Here is a 22680-nt window from a genome sequence, read left to right as displayed (position 1 = left end):
AAGGATAATAAATACTAGGCACACAGTTCAGTTCAGTTCAGTTCAGTCACTCAGTCGTGTCCGACTCTTTTCGACCCCATGAATCACAGCACGCCAGGCCTCCCTGTCCATCACCAACTCCCGGAGTTCACTGAGACTCACGTCCATCAAGTCAGTGATGCCATCCAGCCATTTCATCCTCTGTTGTCCCCTTCTCCTGCTCCCAATCCCTCCCAGCATAAGAGTCTTTTCCAATGAGTCAACTCTTCGCATGAGGTGGCCAAAGTACTGGAGTTTCAGCTTTAGCATCATTCCCTCAAAAGAAATCCCAGGGCTGATCTCCTTCAGAATGGACTGGTTGGATCTCCTTGCAGTCCAAGGGACTCTCAAGAGTCTTCTCCAACACCACAGTTCAAAAGCATCAATTCTTCGGCGCTCAGCTTAGGCACTTGAAAAATGATTCTTGAACTGAATTCACAAATGAAAACTCTATTCTCATGCGTTATCCTCTCACTATGCTATGAAACAGTATGAATTCATAAAATTTATTCATAAAGATAATGTTATTTGAAGAGGAACAAGATGGTATTATGAATAATAGATTTCAATCTATTAAGCACAGAGCTACAGCCACAGTTTAATAGGATAATGCAAGGATTATTATAAAATCTTAAGAGATTACTGTAAGTGGCACATGATCTCCTTTGCTATCAATAATCACAAAGCAATGCTGAGAACTAGGCTTTCTTGTTTATTTGTTTTTATACAAAAGCTCTATGGAGTGTGCAACTACACTAGAGTTGGAACAGCCAGCTTCCAGTTCCAGTTCCAAAACTCAGTGGCTGTTTGACACAAAGCACAAAACTGATCCCTTTGAGCCTAAGTCTCCTCATGGTTAAAAGTAGAGGCTGATCAGACTAGATGATTTATAAAGTTCTTCCTACTCTAACATGCCATCATTCTGTAATATTGCTGCATTAGATTCCAGTGTTAGCACACCTGGAAATGCCCACTTTGTAATTTTTTACCTTTTGCAAAAGGCTCTGTGTCAGGAGATCCAAAAGACACTTTATGGCACAACTCAGTAGGAAAAGAAATACAGCAGCCTTTTAGCCACAAAGCTGTGATGCAGCAGCGATAGTGTGTAGGTAAGGGGGCAGGAAATCCAGTTGTCTGATTTGGTATGTGTGTGCGTGTATGTGTGAGTCAGTTAGTCATGTCCGACTCTTTGTGACTCCATGGACTGTAGCCCACCAGGCTCCTCTGTGCACTAAATTCTCCAGGCAAGAATACTGGAATGGGTTGCCTTTCCCTTTCCCAGGGCATCTTTCCAACCCAGGTATCGAATCTGCATCTCATTATGTCTCCTGTATTGGCAAGCGAATTCTTTACCACTAGCGCTACCTGGAAAGCCCTCTGCTTTGGTATAGTCAAGGTCAAATCTCAAATAACATCACTAAGACTTAGCATACTTGGAATTAGTATAAATACAGTTTCTAGTAACATCATACATAACACAATTTTATAGGGAGACACCTGGGAAGTACCAGTGATGCCTTCTATGGCTACCTCTCTGATCACTATCTTAAGTAACTAATGTAACCTTTCTGAATCTGGGTTTCTCCATGAGAAAGAAGAAAGAGCTGGCATGGATAAGTTGCCTAGCTCTAGAACAAGGAGCATTACTGTGTTAGGAAAAAAAATATGTTTGGATTTTGGTGATCACTTGCTGCCTTCTATGTGTAGTGGTTCCTGATAAATGAGGCTCTGCTGTTGACTGAGCAAATGACAGCTATGACCACTAGCATAGCTAGACCAGGACTAAACTGCTCTACATAATTAGGGGAAAAGACTGAGAAGCCCCCACAGAGAGGATTCTGGGAAAGGAATCAGTAAAGCTAAATGTTGGCACCAAAGAGGGGATAAAGGGATAGAAAAACCCAAGAAATAAAAGGCTAAGAAAAGAGACCTGGGGGAAAATGCTAGGCTTTATAAACTCTCTTTTTTGCCTCTAATTTTAAGCTGTCAGTAAAGTGTACACTCTTCAGTAATGCTTTGGTGCAAATGAGTTCTTTATTCTGAAGGTAAAAATTATTAATAAAAATTATTGAGTCCAACTTCAGAGGCTATATGGAGGAATGGCTGATGTGTGACTTAAAAAGCACCCCAAGGACATGTACCATTATCTATTGATGAATTCGCAATATTGATAGCAACATAGAACAAAAGTTCTCCTCGACTGAGCTGTAACCATACTGTGTCTAGGTTCAGGTCTAGATAAGACATTTCAGCAGAGCTTTCAACCCTTTAGAGGCCGTTAGAGGCCAAGTCCAGTGAAGCTGGAATTCAGACAATAGGTACTGATGGGAGCTTGGAGCTAGAGACGCATGCCTGTGGAAAGGCATTCACATTCTTTTTGCTTTTTGTTTTTTGTTTAAAAACAAAACAAATAAAAAAAGACATTGTGCCAAGCAAAACACATCTGTGGACCAGAACCAGACAGCTTGCAGTCTCTGAAAGAGTCATTATCAAATCAAAGGACATTCAGAGGAGAATGGTCAGGATAGGAAGTAACACACAATCATGCAGTATATGAAACAACTGAGTAAACGGAATGCTTTAATTTGAAAACAAGCAGCCCCTGGGGAACCTAGCGATTGTCTTCAGAGTATTCAAAGACTGTACACAAAGCAAGTGTTTAAGTGTTTTATATTCCCTTAAGGTGCAGAACCGAAAAAATAGGGGGCAACCTTTAAGGATTAAATGAGCTAATATTTGTAAAGCACTCAGAGCAGTGTCTGCACAGAGTTAGGACTGTACAGATATCTAAATGCACTTGGAAGTCAGAGTTGTTCAAGGTTTAAATTGGCTCTCTGATGGGTGATTGGAGGGTACCTCATGGGATGGTTGGGAATTCTTCAATATTCTGAAGAATAGAAAGGCCACTCACTCTTGGATACAGTGTCCAGACCTGGCTGGTTCTCTAAGGTAACCTGTAAATTTGAGGTCCATTGAATGGGCATAAGTAAACAAAGTGAAAGACATCCCTCCTACTGAATGGTCTTGCATCACATTTCCTTTCTCAGGTAAGACTCATCCCAGCTTTTAGATGGTAACCAATTGAAGTTGTACATCAAGCCCCCATAAAAAATTAAGTATGGGGGTGGTATATACAACCATAGAAAGTAAAAGTAGTCTCAATGGATATGTGGGGACTGTGGAAAGGAACTGTCAGAGGTGCCCCCAGAGTCCTCCAGCTAAGATCTGGCGGGTACAGGCACAGTGATGAAAAATATCAGCATTTAGCTTCTCTAAATCTCTCAGAGCCTCCCTTATAACTTTTTGTCAGACCAAGTTGATATTGGATCATTCAAAATACAAATCCATGTCTCAAAACTCCAAAACTATGGAAACTAAGAGCCACAACAAAAAGACTAAGATGTGTACAAAGTACTATACTTGTAAAATATTGAAATTCTGATTATGATGGGTACCATATATCACAGAAGGATAGTGGTCAATATAAGGACAATAGTGTCCAAAACTAACTTAAGAAACTCAGTACTGATGTAGGTGTAGATAATAAACTGCTGAGACCATGGTATGTAATCTGGGGGGAGGGGTCAGGAACTGGATCCAAATAATAACTGCTGCATTGTTGCTTTGCGTAAAGTGGAACAGTTGGAGAAGTAAAATGCTGGGAATAAGGATTTATCAAGTACCTGCTTTTGATCAGGTACCATGCTGAATGCTTCACAAGCATTACTTTATCTACTCTTCACATTAACCTTGAGAAAAAGATAATTTGCCCCATGCTATACACAAGAAAATTAGAGCTCAACTTAATAAACTTGCCCAGCTCTTACACACTTCTGATGGGTTATGAATCAATAAAAACTCTTTGGAGAGTAATTCAGCAGAACTTATCACAAATTTTAAGGAGCAAAACTATTGCCTCAGCAATTCCATTTGTAGTTGTGTACTCCTTGGAAAGACTTTCACAAGTGTGTAAGGGTATTATGTGCAGTTATTTCCACTGCAGCATTGTTTGTAATATTGAAAATCTGGAGACAACCCAAAGGTTCTTCAGTAAAATAACCAGTATATGTCTATATTCCAGCATATTTGGAATCCAATAAAAAAAACTGAAACAGATGAAGTCAAAAGTAAAAATATTACATGTAGCAAATCAACTTTTATTGATAGTATATATACTTCTATATGTACATAATAAAAGACCTGGAATAGAACCTGCCAAGTGATTGATAGTAGTTATATCTAGAGAATAAAAGTGAGAAGCTGGAGTGAAAGAGACCACTTACTACCTTCTACTCTTCTGTATTATACAAACTGTTAAGCAAACAGGCGCTGTGCTGTCCCATTAAAAAGAAAAAAAAGAAAAAGATGGAAAGTCACACTGAACGCAAGATCACACAGTCACTAGCAGTCACAACTCTGCACAGTGCTTCCTCCAGGATCTACTTCTATGTTTACAGTTGGGGAATTCTCCCCTCATGAATTGTGTATACGCTATCTAGGACAGCAAATGGTGTAAAGTAAAACTACCTGAGAGAGTAGGCAAAAACTTTCCAAGGAAAATCAATTAAAGCATGGACAGAGGCCATGGAAGCCACCATAAACACATTTTCCTGCCAAAAAAATGAATACACATTTCTAGACGTGAAGCTTTATACAAAACAGTGCTGTGTCACATGAGTTCGTTTTCCCAAGAATGCAGCTCTTTATAGCATTTCCAACTGTTAAATTGTCCTGGCAGGCATGACCAGGTCCACACAGTTGTCACTGTCACCCCACTTTCACGTACTCTATTTATCAAGTCTTTATATCTCCAAATTTAAACCTTTAGCCTCTCCTCTGGCTTTTCTCAGATAGTATCGTGCTGAAATTCAGGATTCTAATAAATCACATTGTCACAGTGTAAATCTCATGGCTGGCAGAAGAGTTGCTGCTGCTGCTGCTGCTAAGTCATTTCAGTCGTGTACGACTCTGTGTGACCCCATAGACAGCAGCCCACCAGGTTCCCCCGTCCCTGGGATTCTCCAGGCAAGAACACTGGAGTGGGTTGCCACTTCCTTCTCCAATGCATGAAAGTGAAAAGTGAAAAGGAACTCGCTCAGTCGTGTCCAACTCCTAGCAACCCCATGGACTGCAGCCTACCAGGCTCCTCCATCCATGGGATTTTCCAGGCAAGAGTACTGGAGTGGGGTGCCATTGCCTTCTCCAAAGGAGAGTTGAGGTGCTTCCAAAAAAAACTTTGGTAGAGAAAATAGGAATGCTAAAACCCAGGAAGCCTGTAACAATCTACAATTGGTCCAAGTTAAAGACAAGACTGTCCAAACAATTTTGAAGTCTAAAGGAAGTTGAAAACTAGTTTGTGAATTTTTGCTCTTGTAAAAAGTTACAAAATGTGGGTTTGGTCTCTTTTGCAAGGTTAATATTATATTCATTTTTAATAAGAAGAAATAGTTTGGTTTTTCTCTCCTACCATGTTCTTCTAGCACAACTGATCAGCAATTTTCTATTTCAGCTATTTTTATATGTACCTGTTAATCAGCACAGTAAACTCAGGGCTGAACCATATACACACATCTCATAAATGTAACATTTTAGGATGTGTGTATACAAGACAATATGTAATCAACTGTCCCTCTACTTGAAAACTTGTTTCCAAATAAAAATTTTAAAAACATCCCTTTCAGTGTAACAGAACATTACTTAGTAAAATATCAAGAGCTATGACAACATATTTTTCTCTTCAAGGGAAATCATAAAACAGGTGAACAATCAAGTCCAGGGTGGTTTTTCTATTTGATAAATACATCCAGAACTCTGTACAGTAAATAAAGTTTGCATGCAGTTTCAGTTCAGTCTCTCAGTCTTGTCCAACTCTTTGCGACCCCATGAATTGCAGCACACCAGGCCTCCCTGTCCATCACCAGCTCCTGGAGTTCACCCAAACTCATGTGTATTGAGTTGGTGATGCCATCCAGCCATCTCATCCTCTGTTATCCCCTTCTCCTCCTGCCCCCAATCCCTCCCACCATGAGTCTTTTCCAATGAGTCAACTCTTCGCATGAGTAACTCGCCAAAGTACTGGAGTTTCAGCTTTAGCATCATTCCTTCCAAAGAACACCCAGGACTGATCTCCTTTAGAATGGAGTGGTTGGATCTCCTTGCAGTCCAAGGGACTCTCAAGAGTCTTCTCCAACACCACAGTTCAAAAGCATCAATTCTTCGGTGCTCAGCTTTCTTCACAGTCCAACTTTCACATCCATACATGACCACTGGAAGAACCATAGCCTTGACTAGACAGACCTTTGTTGGCAAAGTAATATCTCTGCTTTTGAATATGCTATCTAAGTTGGTCATAACTTTCCTTCCAAGGGGTAAGCATCTTTTAATTTCATGGCTGAAATCACCATCTACAGCGATTTTGGAGCCCCCCAAAATAAAGTGTGACACTGTTTCCACTGTTTCCCCATCTATTTCCCATGAAGTGATGAGACCAGATGCCATGATTATCGTTTTCTGAATGTTGAGCTTTAAGCCAACTTTTTCACTCTCCTCTTTCACTTTCATGGCAAAACTAATACAATTATGTAAAGTTTAAAAATAAAATAAAATTAAAAAAAAAAAACAGAGTCTTTTTAGTTCCTGTTCACTTTCTTTTTTTTTTTTTTCTCTTCACGTTCTTAAGTATCTTTAAATGACATTTTAAGCAAATAAACCTTTTGCTTCATAATTAAATGGTGTATAAGAACCCCCTCCTCCTTCTTTAATAGCCATAAGGACCTCTTCCCCAGTTCCAAATAGGAATCATGAAAACTGGGTACTTTCTTAAAGAGTTTTCTTTGCATCATACTAAATAACATGCAAAGAGTTCAACAACATTCTTCTAAAGGTAAGTATTACTATTTAATACTTCCCTGGTGGCTCAGATGGTAAAGCGTCTGTCTACAATGCAGGAGACCCAGGTTTGATCCCTGGGTTGGGAAGATCCTGTGGAGAAGGAAATGGCAATCCATTCCAGGACTATTGCCTGGAAAATCCCATGGACAGAGGAGCCTGGTAGGCTACAGTCCATGGGGTCACAAAGAGTCAGACACGACTGAGCAACTTCACTATATCACTATATTACTCTTTAAATGGGCATGTTAACCACTGAAAAGTCATTCAACTATTCCCATTACACTGCTTCATTTGGTCATTGGTAGTATATGGCACCCCACTCCAGTACTCTTGCCTGGAAAATCCCATGGATGGAGGAGCCTGGTGGGCTGCAGTCCATGGGGTCACGAAGAGTCGGACACGACTGAGCGACTTCACTTTCACTTTTCACTTTCATGCATTGGAGAAGGAAATGGCAACCCACTCCATTGTTCTTGCTTGGAGAATCCCAAGGATGGGGGAGGCTGGTGGGCTGCCGTCTCTGGGGTCACACAGAGTCAGACACGACTGAAGCGACTTAGCAGCAGCAGCAGTATAAAAGAATTCAAACAACAACAGTTTAGTTTATCCACTGGCTGAAGAGTTAGCTTTTTAGAAATACTACAATATTTAACAACACTGATGATTATAATCATTAATGAGGTACAGAACCCTACAACAAGGCAAACCAGACAGAGTAGAACATGAGTATAAGAAGCTAAAAGATATTCCCAAAGTTCTAAGAATAGTGACTGGATTAATATAATAATGAATTATCACTTCAAAGCAGGGTGGACACTTACTGGCAGGGAATATCATGATGCTAAATTGAAGCATCAAAAGATTGTCCAACTAGATGCCCTTTAAGGGTCTCCCTTCCCTTATGTGCATTTCCCCTAAAACATCCAAATAATAACACATTGAGTCTTGGCATGTTGCGTGGGTGAAGATATTTCAGCAAAAAATAATTTACTAAAGATACATTTACAATTCAAACTTTTCAGAAAGTTGTCAAGCAGCTTTGGGCTTTAAAATGTGTATTCATATTCTACAGATTAACCACCTAATGGCTCCAAAGGAACAATTACAGCAAAACACATTGGTGTTAGGATAATTGAGAAGCATTCAATTAAAGATAAACTTTTACCTTTTGTAGCTCTAGGTACTGAGGATACATAATAACGTATAATCATATGAATTAATGAGATGCTTTCATGTGTTTCAGCAGTTAACAAAGTAGTTAAATCATTTCCCAAGCAGGACATGGTGACTCTATCGAAGGTGTCCTTGGCATATCATTTTGTTCTGGGTTTTCTCAGTCCCATATTTACCCTTTCCAATATTTGATCCAAGGCAAAAAGTCTTGTCTGAGTAATTAGAGTTCCTGAGTGTCCATATATGTGAATATAAATACATATAATATATATGTAATATGTCTAAGTACCTCACTTATCATCTGTTTGAAACTTATGTGAAATCTAGAAAATAAGGGGCCAAAGTCCTGAGTAACCAACAGAAATGTCTAAAATGAGGATTAAGTAGACCACATGTGTAACACATCTGGTGGTTTATAGAAGATATTCAATAAATAATCCCTATATTATTGTCATCATTATTGCCTCCACATGGCTTCAAAAAGGACCTGAAATAACATCCTAGAAAACCTACTTAGATTTAAAGCAGCAAAAGCAATCTACTGAAATGGAGGATTCATTTTGCTACAGCTAGGCCTACTTACAACAGCAAAGTTACAGTTAACATTCTGACAATAAGCAGGAAAATATTGAGGAAACTATAAAAGGCAGACATAGTTCAAAAGAAAGAGCAATATAAAGTCATTTGCACCAAGACAAATGTTTTGGAGTAATTGAAGCCAAGGAGAGCATCATTTGATCTTTGCAAAGCACATGCTTTGTGTTCTTAATGATGATACTATGGAATAGCAGCCATGGAGTCAGATAGGTCTGAGCTTAAGTCCCAGCTCCACCTCCAAGTCTTGGCTAAGTTACTTAACTATCCTGATCCTCAAATTTACTCCTCTCTTAAATGAGGATCATAGTATATCTCTTCCCTCACAGGAGTAGCTCTAAATGAAAGGTTTTATATAAATGGCTAACACAGAGACCACTACATGGAATCCACTTAATGGCTAAATAGCAGCTTTATTATTATAATAATGCTTTGCTTAAGAAAATACGGAAACAGATAATGCATTTTAAAGGAACTTTCCTACACTGTTGATGGGAATGTAAATTGGTACAGTTACTATGGAAAACAGTATGGAGGTTCCTTAAAAAAAAAAAACTAAAAATAGAGCTACCAAATGATCCTGCATGCCTACTCCTGGATGTATATCCTGATAAAACTCTAATTCAAAAAGATACATGGACCCCAGTGTTCATAGTAGCACTATTTACAATAGCCAAGACATATATATACAATAGAATATTACTTAGTCATAAAAAGGAATGAAATAATTCCATTTGCAAAAACATGGATAGACCTAGAGATTTTCACGTTAAGTGAAATACATCAGACAAATACAAATTATCACATGATATCACTTAAATGTGGAATCTTAAAAAAAAATGATACAAATGAACTTGTTTACAGAACAGAAATACACTCACAGAAAGAAGACAAACTTATGGCTACCAAAGGGGATAGATGGAGTGGGAAGGAGAGATCAATTAAGAGTTTGGGCAATGGCAACCCACTCCAGTACTCTTGCCTGGAAAATTCCATGGACGAAGGAGCCTGGTAGGCTGTAGTCCATGGGGTCGCTAAGAGTCAGACACGACTGAGCGAGTTCACTTTCACTTTTCACTTTCATGCATTGGAGAAGGAAATGGCAACCCACTCTTAGTGTTCTTGCCTGGAGAATTCCAGGGACAGGGGAGCCTGGTGGGCTGCTGTCTATGGGGTCACACAGAGTCAGACATGACTGACCCGACTTAGCAGCAGCATATATAAAATAGGTAAACAACAAGGATCTACTGTATGGCAGTGACAACTCTACTCAGTATCCTATAATAACCTACAATGGAAAAGAATCTGAAAATATATATTTGTGTGTACATAACTGGATCATAGTGCTGTACATTTGAAACTAACACAACATTGAAAATTAACTATACTTCAATAAAAATAAATTTTAAATAAATAAAAATAATAGATCTCTTTAAATAGTTTAATGATATAAAGCAACTTGTCACTTAACAGAGTAATTTTCAGTTATCTAGAAAATTAACATATAGATAGCCTAATTCCCATATGATCCCACCATGAATATGAAGATTTAGTTTATAATACAATATATAATGACACAGGTAGATGAAAAAATGTATCATCAAAATGCAAAAAAGAAAGAATACTGTCTTTTTCTCCCCCTTTATCTGAGTCAAAGCAAGTTCACAAATGTCTCAGCCATAAAAGACTGTTGAATTATTGAAACCAGAACATTCACTACACTTACGTAAGTGTAACTACACTTGCTTGGAAGTATCTTTCTGTTGCTCCTTTCATGACACTTCTCTGTTCATCCATTTAAAATCACAGAATGTGATTTTATTTATTTATTTATTTATTATTATTCACATTTATTTATTTAAATGTGAATGCCTCCAAATATACACATACAAATGCCACTGATATTTTGTATATCCAATGTGAGAAGAAGGAATTCCTTTATGAAACAACACAAAATCTTCTGATGACATTCGTGCTGTGATCATGGGGATATTCAATCAGTTTAATATTCTTTCACAGCTTTTAAGTGGAGTAGGAGAAGGCAGTGGCACCCCACTCCAGTACCCTTGCCTGGAAAATCCCATGGATGGAGGAGCCTGGTAGGCTGCCGTCTATGGGGTCGCACAGAGTCAGACACGACTGAAGCGACTTAGCAGCAGCAGCAGCAGCAGATCAAACAGGACTGTTTCTGCCAATGGCTTTTGTAACTGTGCTTCCTTCAACTCATATCTTTTTACTGCTTGCCCTTTTCCTGATTTATATCATAAAGGAGCTGAAAATAAAATAACTATGTTACTACCTGGAAGTATAACTCTTAGAGCACCCATTGTAATATTGTTCCTATTCCTGGCAGTGAGCAAAATACCTGGACTGCAGCCACATCTACTTTCCTTTTTGTTAGTTATAACACCTAATCTGGTCTGCACTGGCTCTTTCTCCTATAGATGATGTTTCTCTTAATGCTCAGGATGAATTTGTTTGTGACTAATAGTCTCAAATATTTTCGGTACCTTATAAGTCATTGCCACCTTGAAAGTTTCATCTATCACCTATTTTCCTAGAATTTTATTTCTAAGCTTCTCTCTTAAGGCTTTCTGATTATCATGCATTTACAATTACGTTGCTGCTAAGTCACTTCAGTCGTGTCTGACTCTGTGCAACCCCATAGACGGCAGCCCACCAGGCTCCCCCATCCCTGGGATTCTCCAGGCAAGAACACTGGAGTGGTTGCCATTTCCTCTCCAATGCATGAAAGTGAAAAGTGAAAGTGAACTCGCTCAGTCGTGTCTGACTCTTAGCGACCCCATGGACTGCAGCCTACCAGGCTCCTCCGTCCATGGGATTTTCCAGGCAAGAGTACTGGAGTAGGGTGCCACTGCGTGTGAGATGAGTGCAATTGTGTGGTAGTTTGAGCATTCTTTGACATTGCCTTTCTTTGGGATTAGAATGAAAACTGACCTTTTCCAGTCCTGTGGCCACTGCTGAGTTTTCCAAATTTGCTGGCATATTGAGTATGGCCCTTTCACAGCATTATCTTTCAAGATTTGAAATAGCTCAACTGGAATTCCATCACCTCCACTAGCTTTGTTCATAGTGATGCTTTCTAAGGCCCACTTAACTTCCCAGTCCGGGATGTCTGGCTCTAGGTGAGTAATCACACCATTGTGATTATCTTGGTCATGAAGATCTTTTTTGTACAGTTTTTCTGTGTATTCCTGCCACCTCTTCTTAATATCTACTGCTTCTGTTAGGTCCATACCATTTCGGTCCTTTATCGAGCTCATCTTTGCATGAAATGTTCCCTTGGTATCTCTAATTTTCTTGAAGAGATCTCTAGCTTTTCCCATTCTGTTGTTTTCCTCTATTTCTTTGCATTGGTTGCTGAGGAAGGCTTTCTTATCTCTTCTTGCTATTCTTTGGAACTCTACATTCAGATGCTTATATCTTTCCTTTTCTCCTTTGCCTTTCACTTTTCTTCTTTTCACAGCTATTTGTAAGGCCTCCCCAGACAGCCATTTTGCTTTTTTACATTTCTTTTCCATGGGAATGGTCTTGATTCCTGTCTCCTGTACAATGTCATGAACCTCAGGCCATAGTTCATCAGGCACTCTATCTATCAGATCTAGTCCCTTAAATCTATTTCTCACTTCCACTGTATAATCATAAGGGATTTGATTTAGGTCATACCTGAATGGTCTAGTGGTTTTCCCTACTTTCTGAACAACAACAACGGGGAGAGAAATTGTAACTCTCTAAAGGAGGGCCATGCTTTACACATTGTTTTGAAACTATTCACCAAGCCCTGCCACACACACACACACACACAAAATTGCCCTAAAACTGAATTTTTATTTAACCTGAGAAAGGAAAAAGTAAGCAGAGAAAATGTGAAAATATTTCAGTAAAGATAAGACTATAAAGTCAAGTCTCATTAAAATGAACTTTACAGCAATAGTAGCTCACTGTAATTAAAATATTTCCAAGCTCTCTCTGGTCAGTGATCAATAGTAATGATGCCTTTCACTCTTGCTAAAATAAGTTTCCTTTATTCAAAACTTAGCATAGCAAAGGCTTTATCTCTCAGTTCTTGTCCACTTAATTGTCAAGAGCCATTGTGGAGGGAAAGAGCCTGAACACTTGATTCTAAGGTGAAAAGTAAGTGGAAAGAGAGCAGAAAGCACTACTTACTATAGTAAAAACCTCCTCAGAAAGAAATGCTGTCAAGAGAAATATGAAACATGGTAGTTTTATTCTTTAGCAAAAGAGGAGGAAATCAGTAATAGAATCCATGGACTCTGCCAAGAAAAAAAGGACTTTGACCAAAAAGATATGCTATCTTACATAACAGGTTACACAAAAGTTTTACCTGTATCATCTGACAAGGTGTAACTGTTCAACATATTTATAAAGTAGATATTATATTATACTTTTATCACTTTGCAGGTTGAGAAACTGAAATTCAGACTAAAAGTGATTTTTCTAAGAGAGAAAGCTAGCCGTCTTCTGATTTAAACATTTTGTGCTGTTTCCATAACACCACATCTCTTCTGTTGCCCTCCACAAATTAACCACATATATTTAAAACACTGAGGCCCTGTGTGCCTTTTGAATATAATCTCAAATGTATTACAATTTCATTCTTTCTACTTTTTTTAGTTGTCCCACATATATATGTGTATGCTATGGCTTTACCCCTGAAGTATTTTTTTCTGTAGCTCTCCTTTCAACTAGCATCATCTTAGATGTAGATGACATCTAATAATTTAGATCATGTGTTGGAATAAGATATAAATTATGGTTATAAAATAGCCACAGCTTTTTTCTTATGGTAGATGCTTGATAGTATTATATAAGAAGGATTGGAAAGCATGTTATGCAGTGAAACAAGTCAGCATTGCCTACAATCAAATAATTTAGATCTAACACTGGCTTTATCATCAATTTGCAGCATTGATGAGGAAATAAGGGCAGAAGGAAAAGTCTATGTAAATGTGTAGGCATGTAAAGAGGCCTCAACGTGGTTGTATCCTAATTATAAAGACAAGGAAGATCCACTTACAACATTCATTTGTCTCTCCATTCAAGTTTACATAACTAAGGAGGAAATGGCCTCAAGAACTCAAGTTCCATTACTTCTATCCTCTTTACGATACGGGCTACTCAACCTCTCAATTCAGTACATTGGACAGCATCTTGACTTGAGTGAAAAAAAAAAAAGAGAGGGAGCCACCTACTGGCCAGGAACCTGAGTAGTCTTGGTACAGAATTGGTTGAAGTAGCTCAGCTGGTAAAGAATCTGGCCACAATGTGGGAGACCTGGGTTTGATCCCTGGGTTGGGAAGATCCCCCGAGGAAGGGAAAGGCTACCCACTCCAGAATTCTGGCCTGGAGAATTCCATGGACTACACAGTCCATGGGGTTGCAAAGAGTTGAACACAACTGAGCAACTTTAACTTTCACTTTTTTCCCCCCAAAATCTTTAGATTCTAAAACGAAGGAGAAAAATAAAATTCCTTTTTCATCGCATGTTTTTCATTACATGTTTTTCATCATAGCAATATCTACAGATATCCATTTCCATTCCTCAAACAGGAGAAGCCAGTTCATACAGCCCTGGACAAAGGTAACTGACTGAGGCACAACAGTTCTACTGGGCTCTAGTCAGTTCTAAGGGCTTCCCAGATGGCTCAGGTAAAGAATCTGCCTGCCATTGCAGGAGAGGCCAGAGACATGGGTTCGATCCCTGGGTTGGGAAGATCCCCTGGAGAAGGGAGTGGCAACCTACTCTAGTATTCTTGCCTTGGAGAGCCCATGGACAGAGGAGCCCAGCAGGCTGTGGTCCAGGGGGTCGCAAAGAGTCAGACACAACTGAGCATGAATACATGCAAAACTAGTGAGTTCTGTATGATCTTGCCATACTAATTACTTTGCAGATAAAAAGAGCATTAAAAAATGGCTAAGCTTTTGACTTTGCTCGCTTTTCAAATGCTTTGAAGTTTTACCAGAAATGCTTTGAAGTTCCAATTCTGATGTTGCTAATATATCTTCCCAAGCAACCTCTGATAATGTGTTACTTGGTGACTGAATGTTGAAGGAATATTTGTAAGTGGGGTAAACTGTGTGGATACGTGAATCTACATTTTCCCTGTGGATATAATTTCATAGCCTAATTAAGCCAGTTAAATGAACAAGAGATATGATTCCACCCGAAATTCTCTTTCCTCAGCACAAAAGTATTTCACTTTTTAAAAAAGTAATTAAACTTTGTGTCTTGACCCAGCCACCCTTCCTTAGTCTATATTCCATGCAGCTAGTCCTAGAAAATGTCCCAGTTGCTTGAAGAAATAATCACGATAACATTCATAATGGTAAAATTTTTACCACTATTCATAAAAATTCTTACATTTGTACATCAATTTATAGAGGGAAAACAGATCAGAGAGGGGGTAAACCTAAGTTTCTAGAGCAGATACTTATACGAAAGCATTTTGAACAAAGATTTTCCTGTAATATTTATGATCTCTAGCTATTGATATTCCTCGAGAATACCTTGTTTTGAAAGCATGCGTAAATTAAGCACTTCTAATAGTGAAGACATTGTTTCCATGGATTATTACAGTGACCATCTAAAATAGTTAAAGCAGGAATCAGTTACCCCATTTTAAGGATGAACAAACTGAAACTGAAACTCAGAGAAATCAATTAATTTCCGTAAGTCACGTAACTAGTGTGAACAAGGGCTGGGTCTCAAACCCAGCTCCACCAATTCAAGCACTAATCTACACCACTGTTTCTCATGTACCTATGGACATACATATCGGACCCCTCCTCCACCAAGGTAGATAATAATCTACTTGCCTCTCTTTTCACGTGTTCATATATCCTTCATTGCATCTTCACTTTATTTTCCAGTGCTGAAGTGAAAATAAGGATAATAAGTAGGTGGACAAGTAGACATAATATGCTTTTTGGAATGGTATTTAATCATGTGCGCAAACTGGTTTTAGCCAATAATGCTTAATGTTTGAACTTTAAAATTGCTATATATGTGAACAACAATAATAGTAATTTATAGTGAAGTACTAGTTTATTTGCAATCTTGTCTCTAAAATGTTCTGACAGCACATATCAACTTGAGGAATCATCTCTCCCTATCCCAGTTTTGCCCCCAACAAGTTAAATTTCACATTGTGAAGCTCTGGCCTTGTTTTCCATTTTTAAAACCTCCCGATGGCTCTCTATTGTCCTCAAGATAAGGAATAAACTCCTTAGGATGATGTTCCATCTATCCACGAACTAATCATCATTTCCTCTCCAAACTCCTCCAACACTTTCCTTTCTCTTTCCAACTAGAACAAACAACTTTGCAGTTATCCAAAATAGCCCAAGTTATTTTATATCACCATGCCTTTGCCTATAGTCAACCTTCTTTCTGAAAGGTCTCTTCACACCTTTTGGGTACCCAAAAACTCTACTCTTTCTTCAAAGCCAGTTCAAGCATCTGCCTGTAAAACTCCTGGAGCATCTTCCTGCTTCTCCACAAAGCAGGGTTGACGATTCTCTTCTTTGTGCATAACTAGACTTGAGTGAACTATTAGGTTCTATGTTGGCACCTATCACAGGATTTTGTAATCAGTTGTTTGTATGTATCCTTCCATGTTTAATCTTATTGCCCCTGTTCCTGGCACAATATACAGAGATATAGTAGGTGCTCCATAAATGTTTGGGCTTCCCTGTGGGCTCAGACAGTAACGAATCCACCTCCGATGCGGGAGACCCAGCCTTGATCCCTGGGTTGGGAAGATCCCCTAGAGGAGGGCATAGCAACTCACTCCAGTATTCTTGCCTGGAGAATCCCCATGGACAAGAGGAGCCTGGCAGGCTACAGTCCATGGGGTCACAAAGAGTCAGACATGACAGAATGACTAAGCACACATGCCATAAATGTTTACCATATGATTAATGAATGCATGAATACCCATTTGACAGATGGGGGTTATAAGCAAACATGTTCTTAGTCACTCAGTTGTGTCCAACTCTTTGTGACCCCATGGACTGCAGCATGCCAGGCTCCTCTGTCCATGGGATTCTCCAGGCAAGAATACTGGAGTGGGTTGCCATTTCCTTCTCCATATAAGCAAACATATGGGCAACTAATAAAACAGAAATTCATTGATTTTTCTCAAGGTCACAACCGTCTGAAGATCAAATATTATCTTGTCTGGTACTTCTTATACCCTATTCTAACTAATGTTAATGTAAGATTATCAAGGATCTCAAACATAGGATCTTGATATTTAATAACATAGTTGTTTAGGACCTTATGCCTAATGAGAATAAAAAGGAGATTTATTCATGTTAGCAAAATTCTAGTGCTATCTCTTCTGCACCTGAGCAAGACTTGTGATCTCGCACATTCTAGTTGTTGGTACACTTTGCATCCCCCCTCTTCAGTCCTGCATCTTTAAAAATAAAATAGCAAGATGAAACAAATGGAAATTCCAGTGTTTTTGAGGCAAATATGGATCCTTTGGATAATGAATGACCTTATTCACTCCAGACTCAGTCCTCTGAATACCACTTACATAGTAAGAAATGCAATCACCAAATTTAAAGAACTTCATTGAAACATGGAATGAAAGGTTATGATTTCAAAGAATAAAATCTAAACAAAGGCTTGAAAAAAGAACTAAAAAATGGATCTGGCACCTAGTTCACTAATTTTATAATTGAATGCCTATGTTAAGTTATTTTTGATCATTTTTTCACAAACTCATACAACAATATGGGAGGTTCTTCAAAAACTGCTGTGGACATTGTGTGGGTTATAATGCAAATATATCTACAGATAGAAATATTTTTTAAACAAATATATTTAAAGAAAGAAATTTTTATAACAACTCCCAAGTTTATAATTTAAGGTCTCATTATTAGTATAGATAAGTGCAATCACAGTTCATGGAATTGCCTTGCATTCAGTCCTAAGATCAGTTCAATATTGAAACAAAGATTTTATTTTGTAACAATGTTGTGATGGACCATAAACACTGTGAGCAATGCAATAACACGATTTGGCCTCTGCCTTCTAGAGGCTTAGTGTCTAATGGCAACGGTAAAACATTTAAACAAATAAAGCCTATGATTCATGCTAAAGGAGAGATCAACATGATAAAGTACATAGAGAAATTCCCCACCTAGAGGAAATCAAGGGCTTTCCTGATCTCTCAGTTGGTAAAGAATCCATCTGCAATGCAGGAGACCCCAGTTCAATTCCTGGGTCGGGAAGAGCCTCTGGAGAAGGAATAGGCTACCCACTCCATTGTTCTGGGGCTTCCCTTGTGGCTCAGCTGGTAAAGAATCCACCTGCAATGTGGGAGACCAGGGTTCCATCCCTGGGTTGGGAAGATCCCCTAGAAAAGGGAAAGGCTACTCACTCCAGTATCCTGGCCTAGAGAATTCCATGGACTGTGTAGTCCATGGGGTCGCAAAGAGTCAGACACAGCTGAGTGACTTTCACTTTCACTTCAGAGGAAATCAAGAACCATTTTATGGAGAGGAGTTACTTTCAGGAACAAATAGCATAATATATATATTAAAGCACTTTGAAACCACAAAATCCTGCTCCAATATTAGATGATTTTTTTTTTCCAAGAGCTGAATGGAACAGGTTACACTCTAGAGCACGCATCAAGAAGAATAGCTGGATTAAGCACTTTTGGAGGTAAAAACGTAGGTCCACTGCTGCTGCTGCTGCATCGCTTCAGTCGTTGTACAACTCTGTGCGACCCCATAGACGGCAGCCCACCAGGCTTCCCCATCCCTGGGATTCTCCAGGCAAGAACACTGGAGTGGGTTGCCATTTCCTTCTCCAATGTATGAAAGTGAAAAGTGAAAGTGAAGTTGCTCAGTCGTGTCCGACTCTAGCGACCCCATGGACTGCAGCCTACCAGGCTCCTCCGTCCATGGAATTTTCCAGGCAAAAGTACTGGAGTGGGGTGCCATTGCCTTCTCCGGCTGCTGCTGCTAAGGGCACACAAATCAAGAAAATACACTACACTCCAGACAAAGAGATGCCAGGTGGAGCAGGTCCTCCTGGTGGAAGAGCTGCGAGCACAAAGTAGTTTGGAGACCCGAGTTGCACTGAGGCCCTAAGCAGCAAGACTTGTACTTCTTCACTCTTTGTCTCCACCCCTTTAATTGCCTCTTCACAGGGCCCCTCTTCCTCTCACTACAGAACCTCATGAGCTTTCTTTTTACCCAGCATGTTTTCTCTCTCTGCTCTGTGAGCATTTCTCCTCCATATTCTACTTGCCCTTACCCAGCTTGGTCTCAGACTCTACATTAGGGCTGCCCTCTCTACATATATCTTTTTCATGCCAGGTCATGTCAAATATCCCTGTGGAGCTTAAGGATGGGCTGCCCTAGAGTGGGGTGCCCAACCATTGTCTAATCAGCTTTGATCAAAGGGAAAGGGTCAAGTGGCTCAAAATATGACTGTTTGGTCTTTCTTTTCCATTCACACGTTTATTTATTCATTCTTCACCTATTGCTTCATGTATTAGATGGTACAATGTGAACAAGACTTCTTGTTAAAAAAGTCCCTGTCTTTATCACTCTTTCATTCTTATTTGGAGAGACAATAATAAAAATAAGAAAACAAGCAAGATAAATTCAGCTGGTGATAAATGCTACAGAAATACTACTAATAATATAATACTAAATAAGAATAACTGGAAGTGGGGAAGAAGAGATGCTAATTTTGGCTGGGTGGTTACATAAGGAAATGGTATTCAGTAAGTAAAGGAATAGAATGAGTAGTGTGGTTCAGTAATGGGTTATTTTATAACCACCAGTAACATGTATCTGCTAAGTCATCATACCAGTTCTCCTCCCAACCAAGATTCAAATGAATATATCAAGCTTAAAATGTACATACAAGTTATTATAAGCAATGAAGAATCAACTTACAAACATGTAGAAGCACAAATCCAATACAATACAGATATTCTTGTGATAGTAAGAAATAATGGCAATCAGCTAAGATTCCTATTCCACAGGATTGTTAACAGGTTAGAAGCCAGTATGATATCAAGCATGTAAAAGCAATTTTAGATATAGGGGATCACAAGCTTTACTATTCATAAAGTAGAATGAAGTAGAATGAATCCCAAGCCAAGTAAATACCGCCAATTCCATTTTTTAGAAATTCTGAGTAACCTAAAAATGCTTATAATATTTCCCTGGTGGCTCAGACAGTAAAGAATCCATCTGCAATGTTGGAGACCTGGGTTAAATCCCTGGGTTGGGAAGATTCCTCTGGAGAAGAGATTGCCCACTCACTCCAGTATTCTGGCCTGGAGAATTCCATGGATGGGGGCAGGCTACAGTCCATGGGATTGCAAAGAGTCAGACATGACTGAGTGATTAAGCACAGCACATCAGTAAGTTATTTAACTTTTCTAAAACTCAGTTTTTTTCATTGGTAAAATTTATGATTGAAAGAGATGGTGTATATAAAATTGGGGGCACAAAATAAGAACTCAATGATCTTAGTCCTCTTTCAAGATAGAATAATTTTCTATACGTACAATTGATTATAGTAGAAACAGAAATAATGTGCTTTGAGTTCAGTATAATTTATGGTTTAGAACTTTAAGTGAACAGACTAAGTGCACATTATTTACTTGATGTATGAAATGGCTGCCTTAGAGTTATTAATATATTTTAAAATACATGTTTCAGAAATAAAAAAGATATTATAAAAATTGCTATTATACTGACAGGATAATTGACTGTTTAAAATATGATCCATCTGCTATTTGCATTTCACAAAGTAATGTAAGCAATTACGTTATATTCATTGGCTAATCCTATTCTAATCATTGGCTAAATCTCATTTTCTCATCTAAACCAGAATTAAGTTATACAAATACAAAAAGAAAACTCAATAATGTCAAGTTTCAGTCTCTTCTTGGCTGAGAACTTGTGATAAATATTATTTAATTCAGTAGCTGGAGATGGTATTCTGTGACCATGAAGATGCAGTTCAAAAAATTGAATGATATTATTTTCAAATATGACTGAGTCACAAAATGTTAGAACCATAATGACTTGCCTTTGATTAGAACTTACACCATGATGGCCTCAAGAAGATAAAATTTGGAAGCAGAAGATAAAATTACTTCCTAAGATTAAAATTTAAGGTCTTCCCTTGGGACTCAGATGGTAAAGAATTTGCCTGGAATGTGGGAGACCTGGGTTTGATTCCTGGGTTGGGAAGATCCCCTGGAGAAGGAAATGGCAACCCACTCCAGTATTCTAACCTGAAGAATTCCATGAACAAAGAGCCTGGCGGACTATAGTCCATGGGGTTGCAAAGAGTCAGACATGACTGAGCGACTAACAACAAATCTAAAATTTACTAGCTGTGTAATCCTGGGCAGCTACTTAAACTTTCTAAGCTTCAGAACTCTCATTTATAAAAAATGTCTACCCTACTCTCTTCACAGGGCTATTCTGAGGAACAAATGAGATAATGCACATAGAAGCACTCAGAAAACTCTGAAACACTAAAACAGAAAGGAAGAAACAGGCAGAGATAGTGGCTCCTGTATTTGAGCTCCCATGGAAGGCTATTCACTGCAGTCCATAGTATTATAATCACCTGTGCTCATAGTCTGAAAGGGATACTATAGCAGGAGGAGAGTAGAAACCCGGAGTCTGTGCAGCTCTGGACTAAGCCATCTGCTCTCAGCAGCCAGGAAAACCTGGGCTGAAATCAATTATTTAACCAGAAACAGTGTTATTTGGTGATGTTCTGTCTTGTCCAACTTCTACAAGAAAACTCACAAAGGAGATATACAGAAAGAAAAGAGCAGCTAGCAAAGAGGTTCTCCTGGCTGAGGGGGTTAACATCTCTGCTTCAAGAAGGTGATGAAAGGGGTAAGCTCATAGTTTTTCCATCCCAGCCAACAGACAAGTTTAGTGGCTCAAGAGTAGTCCATTGTTCACTATAAAAATCCTGAACAAGAATGAGAAATTGGTCCAAGGTTCCAGTAGTAAAGAACTCTTACATTTACAGGCTAAGATAAATTGGTCAGGCTTAGTGGGAGATGTTGCCCCCAAGCAATACATGTTCTGATGTTACAGAAGAGTCTGTTCAACCTCATAGAAGTCCTCTCTCCCCACTTCCTTCTCCAAGAACCAAAGTTTGTATTGAAAACTCATCTCTATTTCTTGATTTGAGACCGAATAGTCAGATTTCTATGATATTAATATCAAGTAAGCAGGACCTACTCAAATGCACTCTCTTGATGAAAGGGCAAGCTAATTATTACACCTGTTGTTTTGCACTGGCAAAAGATTCCAAATATCTTCCTCCATTCGACTCAAAAAACAAACAGAAACCATCTGAGGCAGAGCCACTGTTTACATACTGCATTTGTGTGCACCCATCACTGTTCATACTTTAACAAGGAGTGTTTGCCAACATTTTCAGATTCAGCAGCAAGGCTCTTCTTGACAGACTATGAGAAGGGTCCACAGAGGAAATCCATCATCTGATCAAGGCTAACGGGCAAATGAAAACTCTCTGGGCAGGATCCTCTTTCCTTCACTTAGATTTCAGAACAGAAACACACTTAGAACAGAAAGCAGATTACCTCTCCATGCAATTAGCAATTCTAAAAGTGTTTGTGGTTTTAAGACTTTGGCAGAACTTGATGAAAACAACATCATCATCATCATCATACACTTGTACAAGCTCTAATTTCAGTGGCTCTTTTGTCCCACATGATGCATGATGAAATTTATGAAGGTCTGTTTTCCCCCCTGAGGCTCATTTCTTTTTTTTTTTTTTTCCACAGACCCAATCTGCATCACTTAAAATCAAACTATTATATTAGCCATCCTTTTCACTAGACTAGAGAACTTCTTTTTAATTGTCCATATCATGGCCACCATGCATCAAAGGTAGGATCATTATTTTCCACTTACTTTCTCTTC

General features: G+C 38.8%; 1 protein-coding gene across 6 annotated transcripts in view; it reads left to right on the top strand.

Annotated features, from left to right (window-relative positions):
• Window positions 1-22680, top strand: part of KCNMB2 (potassium calcium-activated channel subfamily M regulatory beta subunit 2) — a 301884-nt gene that overhangs the window by 34182 nt on the left and 245022 nt on the right. For 3 of the 6 annotated variants that reach the window (XM_070791660.1, XM_070791674.1, XM_070791656.1), the window contains exon 2: window positions 22542-22647. The exons of the other annotated variants lie outside the window; for them this stretch is intronic. In XM_070791660.1, coding sequence (XP_070647761.1) covers window positions 22628-22647 — 20 coding nt within the window. In that variant the 5' untranslated portion in view covers window positions 22542-22627. The remainder of the gene's footprint in view (window positions 1-22541; window positions 22648-22680) is intronic. 6 annotated transcript variants of the gene reach the window in all.

This window comes from Bos indicus, chromosome 1, assembly GCF_029378745.1.
Source record: "Bos indicus isolate NIAB-ARS_2022 breed Sahiwal x Tharparkar chromosome 1, NIAB-ARS_B.indTharparkar_mat_pri_1.0, whole genome shotgun sequence".
In the NCBI taxonomy this organism is placed as follows: Eukaryota; Metazoa; Chordata; class Mammalia; order Artiodactyla; family Bovidae; genus Bos; species Bos indicus.
This window is presented reverse-complemented; position numbering and strand designations above follow the sequence as displayed.